Source organism: Medicago sativa, chromosome 6, assembly GCF_051527215.1.
Source record: "Medicago sativa cultivar Bolivia chromosome 6, Bolivia_mono, whole genome shotgun sequence".
In the NCBI taxonomy this organism is placed as follows: Eukaryota; Viridiplantae; Streptophyta; class Magnoliopsida; order Fabales; family Fabaceae; genus Medicago; species Medicago sativa.
Genome location: NC_140754.1, coordinates 51,482,069 through 51,489,666, shown reverse-complemented (window position 1 = coordinate 51,489,666; position 7,598 = coordinate 51,482,069). Strand labels below are relative to the sequence as shown.

The 7,598-nt window shown below is 34.0% G+C and overlaps 1 protein-coding gene across 1 annotated transcript; it reads left to right on the top strand.

Moving 5' to 3' along the window:
- The first annotated feature begins 1,113 nt into the window (after nt 1-1,113).
- Nucleotides 1,114-4,040, top strand: LOC146915538 (cytokinin hydroxylase-like). Its single transcript, XM_085717956.1, has 4 exons — nt 1,114-1,596; nt 1,932-2,161; nt 2,838-3,452; nt 3,567-4,040. The coding sequence occupies exons 1-4, from the start codon at nt 1,287-1,289 to the stop codon at nt 3,990-3,992; spliced, it is 1,581 nt and encodes a 526-aa protein (XP_085574082.1). The 5' UTR covers nt 1,114-1,286; the 3' UTR covers nt 3,993-4,040.
- The last annotated feature ends 3,558 nt before the right edge of the window (nt 4,041-7,598 follow it).

Genomic DNA, 7,598 nt, shown 5'->3' with positions numbered 1-7,598 from the left:
TTTTGTCAATGATATTCTCAACTTACTTACTCCACACTATACACATACATGGGTTGTCTGAGTATCATCATCTAAGTTATCAAAATGTAGCAACTATCTAATAGAAGATTTTGAATTTGACGATCTGTATAGCCAAAATGAGAAAGCTGTCTAGTGGTGTGTGAAACTATACTTTGTTACTTATACATTGTCAAGATTTAACACACACATACTTTGAACATTCAGTACAATATAGCGATAGCAATGTGTAGTTCATTCACCTATTATTAGTGTCATTATTCACATGAAGGAAAACTTGGCATCCCAATACTATGATGGTATTGACAATGTTGCACTAATCTCCTGGACACAATCAATGTGGCTATTGCTGTTAGTGGAACACATAGGGTTAGATCTATTCATTTTCAATGTCTTTACTAAACAAAAGAAGCTTTAATTTGCAACTTTACATTATTTAACTATGTAGGATGTGGACTTAATTAATAATAAATTAAATTAATGTAACCAAAAAAACCCGCGAATAAGTTTGACATTAAAGTAGCAATCGATGAATGAGTTTAAAAACTATATATGACAGTGTAAAAAGTTTTAGACAAATACAATCATTTTATTGGTGAAAAATGATATTTTCTAAATTAAAAATATTTATCTTTTTTTTTGTGGTAGCCGAGATTCGAACCCCGGACCTTGTATATTTTATTTATGCATTGTCCATACCAACTGAGCTAAGCTCATGATGACTAAAAATATTTATCTATATAGACGTCTACACGCACACTAAGGGAAAATATATATTTTGGTGTCAACTAATTTCTGCCAAATTGAGTGAGTATATGTCTCGTACTATTTTGGTTTCTTAAACAAATGTTGAGTCTTTTGTAAAAAAAAAAAAAAAAATTACCTTTGCAAATATATAAGATTTAGACTTTATATAATATGCATAGGTAAAATGGTATTACATCATGCATAAGTTTCTTTTTCACCATTAAATCAAAATGTCACATCATGTTTCAATAGTAAAACTAGCTTATGAATGATACAAGACATGGCTCACTAGTACTTCATAAAATTGGCCTAAGATTTATATGTCACTCAATCTCCTTTCCCTAATCCATTGCACTTGCACAAATTGTTTTTATCATTTGGCAAAAGCTAAACTTTATGATTCGTAGTGCCAAAATAACTTCATAATTACTCATATACACACAAATTTACATTTTTTCATTCCTAACCACAATAACACCTATATAGCATAAGCAATTGAAAAAGAGAGAGGTAGAGAAGAGATGGAGTTTGTAACTTTATCAGAAGTTCTTGTTATACTCACTTCAATAATATTTGCTATATGTCTTTGCTTGCTCACAACTCTAACATTTTTTTGGTGGATTTTACCTAACCAAAAATTTCAAAACCTTAGAAGATGTGGATTTGATGGGCCAACCCCAAGTTTTCCACTTGGAAACATCAAAGAGATGAAAAGAAATAAAAGCCTTAAATCTTCTTTTTCTTCTTCATGTGAGCCCATGGCCTTAGATATTACCCATGACATCCACTCTACCATTTCTCCTTATTATTCTTCTTGGCAAAAATCTTACGGTAAGCTAATAATATCGTTTTTCTCTGTGTTTTTCTGCGCTTTTTTCGCTGTTTTTGGTTGACAAATTTGTACATTTTATTATTCTTAACAAATCTTAGTGATGTGGATTGTGGATAGTTTTGTTGAATATATATTTTGTTGCCTTTTCAAAACCCAATTCTCATTTCACAAATCATGATTTAGAGGCCAAAAAAAATAAATCATCTCACTTTTCGTCGCCAAAATTGAAAACAAACTTTTGTTTTTTTTTTTTTATTAATAACTTTTGTATTTAAATTATTTTTTCTATAGTGAATGATTATGTTGAACAATTCATTGTTTTTTGGTTTTGTAGGGAAAGTTTTCATATACTGGTTGGGGACTGAGCCATTTTTATACATTACAGACCCTGAGTTCTTGAAGAAAATGTCCACAAAGGTTTTGGCCAAGACATGGGGAAAACCTAGTGTGTTTAGAAAAGACAGGGATCCCATGTTTGGAAATGGTTTGGTCATGGCTGAAGGCAACAAATGGGTACATCATCGACATATTATAGCCCCAGCATTTTCTCCACTTAATCTTAAGGTGCAACTTACTCACTCTCTCTATAGATATTTTAATACGCTATCCAAATTCCAAAGTATCCTCGTAAGAAGAAATATTTAAGCAAATTTTATTTTTTAGATTTATTCAATTAATGATGTATCTGATTCATAATATGGACCACATACATCATTAATTGAATGAACCTAAAAAGTCAATTTTGCTTATAATTAGTAACGGAAGGAGTATTTATTTAATACGGTAAAAACTAATTTGTTGGCTTTTTTTTAAATGATCAATATTAATATTAGTAGTAGTTACTACTCCCACTTTTCTTTTGTATTTCTTTTTGCTGTTTTTTCTTTTCCCACTTTGTAAATATTGTACAGATTCTTTTGTTTTTCCTTCACACACCTTGTACCAGGAAGGACTTTTTGTGTTGTTAATATATTCTATTTTAGTCTCTTCAAAAAAAAAAAAGTAGTTACTTCTCCCAATCTTATGTTCCTCCAGCAGACCACCTTCCAACTCTCATGTAAGAATTAATTATGTTTGCTTTTTATAAAACTTGATTTCAATTTTCTTTGCTAAAACCTCCAGCAGTGAATTAGTTAATCCAATTTAAGTTGGTATATCTAACTTCATTCTCTTCAAAAAACTTTGTCAAAAAACATTTTTGATAAATATCTTTTTTTTATTATTATTTTAAATCCTGTAGAGAATGGCAATAATGATGGTTGATTCCACGAAGAAAATGATAGAAAGTTGGATTTCCCAAATAAACTCCGGGCACTTCGAAATCGATGTTGAAAGAGAGATCGTAACCACTGCTGGAGAGATCATAGCAAGAGCAAGCTTTGGAATGGGAGATGAAAATGGAAAGAAAGTGTTTGATCAACTTAAAACTTTGCAAATGACCCTTTTTAAGACCAATAGATATGTGGGGGTCCCATTTGAGAAAATTTTCAATCTCAAGAAAACTCTAGAGACCAGGAAACTTGGTGAAGAAATTAACAAGCTCATGTTTTCCATCATAGAAGCTAGGATGAATTCAAATGATAAGATACAACATCAACAAGACTTGTTAGGTCATTTGTTAAAAGAAAATAATGGGACTTATGGACAGTTGAACAAGGCATTAACAAAGAAGGAATTGGTTGATGAGTGCAAGACATTTTTCTTTGGTGGCTATGAGACCACATCACTTTCAATCACATGGACATTACTGCTTCTAGCTTTGCATGAAGATTGGCAAAACCAATTGAGAGATGAAATTCAAGAAGTTGTTGGCAAGGAAGAACTTGATATCAATTTTCTTGCTGATTTAAAGAAGGTAATTCCAAATCAAAATTTTGCAGTTGAGTAAATTAAAATGGGGTTAATATTTTATTTTATTTATAATATAATGTAGAAAATATATGGTCTTATATGTAACTTTTACATGCAGATGAAATGGGTGAGGAGTGAAGCACTTAGACTCTACCCACCATCTCCAAATGTGCAAAGGCAAGCTAAGGAGGATATTCGAGTAGATAATTTAAAAGTGCCTAAAGGGACCAACATTTGGATTGACGTTGTAGCAATGCACCATGACATGACATTATGGGGGAATGATGCAAACAAGTTTAAACCAGAGAGGTTCATGAATGATGCCAATGGGGAATGCCACCACACAATGGGGTACTTGCCTTTTGGTTTTGGAGGGAGAGCATGTATTGGTAGGAACTTGATCTTCATGGAGTATAACATAGTGTTAACCCTACTTCTTACTAAGTTTAAGTTTAAACTCTCCCCTAGTTATCATCATTCTCCTACTATCATGTTGTCTCTAAGACCCACTTATGGAATTCCTCTCATAGTTCAGCCATTGTAGAACGTTATATTTTATCAAATAAGTAAATGTATCACTCCCCTCTTGGTACTTTTGTTATTTAAGTAGAATTATATATATCCTCTTTATATTAACTAAATTAGGGACAGAAAAAAAAAAAGTAGAACAAAATGTAGCATGTTGCTCAAGAAATCATTTTCTTGCTTCATGTTAAAACACTTTGTGAAGAATACTATTTATTTTACTCTTGTAGCACTTCTAAATAATAAAAAAATATAGAGGCTTTTAAAAATCCAGATATATTAATTAAGGTTGCTCTAGTTCATGTAGAAAAATCTAGAGATATAAAGATTGCACAAGTTCTTATGTCTTCGTTTATTAGATTTCATAAAAGGTTCATACTTCATAGTGTATACCATCATTCTCCTAGAGTTGGAGAGGAGACTAGTTTTTGAGTCAATATTTTCTTCATCGTCAAGATATGATGAAAGATCAGCAACATTCAAGTTTTTTGAGAATCCTAAATCTCCTAGTAGTTCTAGCTTGTATGAATTGTCATTGATCTTTCACATAATTCTGAATGGACCATCAACTCTTAAAGATAACTTGACATTTTATTCATTAGAAAATCATTCCTTTCATAACTAGCGTATCCATTTTAATTTTCTTTTTTTCATGTATATAATTTTCCATGTTTGTCTCACTGATTCATATACATTGAATTTTGTTTCTCAAATTTCTTACGAACTTGCTCATTCAACATTTTGATTTCAAATGCTCTATGTTTTGTATGTACATATTATATTGTTGACTACTATTTGAAGGATTAATATGGTGGGCTTTTAATTGGATATTTTATGATAGCTTGATTGGTGGAGTTATTATAAGTGATCTCAACATGTGGAAGCATAAGTAACTTTTACGCAGCTTCCCCCAAAAGCCTATAATTAATTACCTCTATTTTCCCTTTTGTTTTAGGATTCCTATCATTTACAACTTAGTTTACAAAAGACAGGGATCCCATGTTTGGAAATGGTTTGGTCATGGCTGAAGGCAACAAGTGGGTACATCATCGACGTATTATAACCCCAGCATGTTCTCCACTTAATCTTAAATACTAGTATATGAATACACCAACGTAAATACTAGTATAGAACATTGCTCTTTAGGTACATATGTATTTCTCTCAGGTACCACAAACTGACCAATTTCTCCGATGGCAATCAATTACAATTCTCTATTGAACGATAGTTAATTGTCGCTCGTTGTTGAACGGTTATTAATTGGCGTTATGAGGCTACATTAAAAACAACAACATAGACGTAGTCAAAATCATTCAAAAACAAACCATATTCCCTTCCTATTCCAACAAATCAACATCCATCAAAGTCAAGCAACTAATAAATTAAAGACAAATTGGAAGTTTTCAAAATCCCTAAGCATACACATTGTTAGTTTCATGTTTTTTTTTTTTAATTGCGCATATGTTAGGGTTTTTTAATGTACAATTGATGAACGCTTGGGTATTTGTTGATCAATTACTTGCTTGTTTTGTTTGTGAATGTGGTTTAACCTAAGTTTTGGTGCAATGTGGTAATTTAAGAATTGAAACAATGCATTGGACATTATATGTATATTTAGTGTTCCAAGTGTTTGATCTACATGATGAAATTGCTTACCTTGCTTGTGCTCCAAGTGCAGATGATCAAATTCCTCAGAATTTTTCATTGATTTTTTTTATGTTGTTTGTTATGTAGATATGACTAACAACAACGATAAGTTCAGGCGAGATAGGCCGACCCAAACTACCAGCATACACAGAGTGAATGCTGCAGCGATCCCTTAATCTATGTGGGGACAACGTAGGCACGATGATGTGATAGGAACCTCATAGGAAGGTACCTCGCAGACAAGCATCTCACGGATGGTTGACCTTACACCAACTGCGCTTAAGCCGCAGTACGAGATTCGGGTTGACGACAACCAGCATCAGGCACCATCTCCACCACCACAACAACACCCATCACCACACCACCACGACCCACCCCCACTTGTGGGATTTGGTGATGGCCTTTCTGATATGTGTATACTGCCGAATCTTTTGCATCATATAACACCCTAAACCCTTAAAGTGATAAATCACGCAAGAATACAAATCATACAAAGGATTTAGATGTTATTTCTTCTACAAGTCCAAACATGCATAAATAATTTTTTCAAAACATCGTAGCGGAATAACATCATAACATCTCATCAACAGCTAAATAAAATCCCAAGTAGCCATGCCACATACATCATAAATACATCACCAAAATAAATTTATAAAACATAAATGATAACAAATAGACATCCTAATCAGAGCCCGACACACTAAGACTCTGAAAGTAAAAGACGAGGTAGCTCCAAAGCTAGCCTCAAGCATACTCACAGCAAAGCAAAGCACTAATCCTGCACGCCGTCTATCCATCCATACAAATAAGGTAGGCGGTCAATCAAATGACCACTGGGGGTTAGATAACATTCCACAATTAAAGTATAACCAAAAGAATAGCATTAAAGGAAATTAAGATACACATAATCATGAACAGATATATCATCCGTTAAAGTTATCTGCAAGTGAATAATTAGATGTACTTCCAAAAGTACAATAATCATATTATGGTTTAGTATTGTATTGGTCATGCCTTGAGAAGGTTCTAATGGGTTGTATTTATAGCCCTCAGGGCCTGATTTATGGTTACTTAGGCTATAAGTAACGAGGGTAATTAGGAATTTAGGCTGTCTTCTAGAGGCTTCTAGAAGCAAGTTAAGGCGGCGCCCTGGGGAGGGCGCGCCTTGGGCCTTAGGGCCTTTATAGAGGGCGCTAAGTCCTCTGGGAGGGTCTAAAAGCCCTTTTGGAGGTCTTTTAGGTCCTTAGGAATATATTGACGGTCAACAGCCCCCCAAGCACGAGTCTTAGGACAAGATGAAGTGATTAATCTTCTTTAAAAATTTGGATATGCATTGCTTATACTTCGTGTGTGTCTTTGGATGCTATCATCTGATTCCGGAGAGCCCCCCTGGGTGATTTCGCTTACTTTTAAAGGCCCCCAGGGAGCGTGTGATCTATTCATCTCACATGTTGACCATTCACAGCCCCCAAGCACGAGTCTTGGGAGAGGGTGAAGTGGTTTTTGACGGTATGGTGAGTTATTTGTTTGTGAGGATTTTTTATGGTAAGATCTCGAAAGGATATGAGGTGAGCTCCTTGCTTTATCTAGAAATCCAACAACTCATGTTTCGCGACCTTTCGATGATGGTGGTGTGTTCGAATCGTGGCGTTTACCTCCACGTGTTTCCACTCATGATGAAGGTGAGCGTGTTTTTCGAGGTGGCTTACGCACTATTTTATTACAAGGCGGAGAATTACTTTGTAACTCTCGCTTTGATTATGGAAAGTGTACCAGTCGTTCACATCAAGTAATAAAGTAGTAAGTAGAGTATTGTAACCACAAGGATTGTTCTTTCAGTTCGAACAATTCTAGTTACTTAGTTTTGTAAGTTGATGGCATAAAAGTAAGTTACAATTTTTAGATGTTTGCAACAGAGCGAATTTACCTATTTTTGGTTGCAGAAAAGTAAGCAGCGGTTAGGATTCTTCGAATCCCC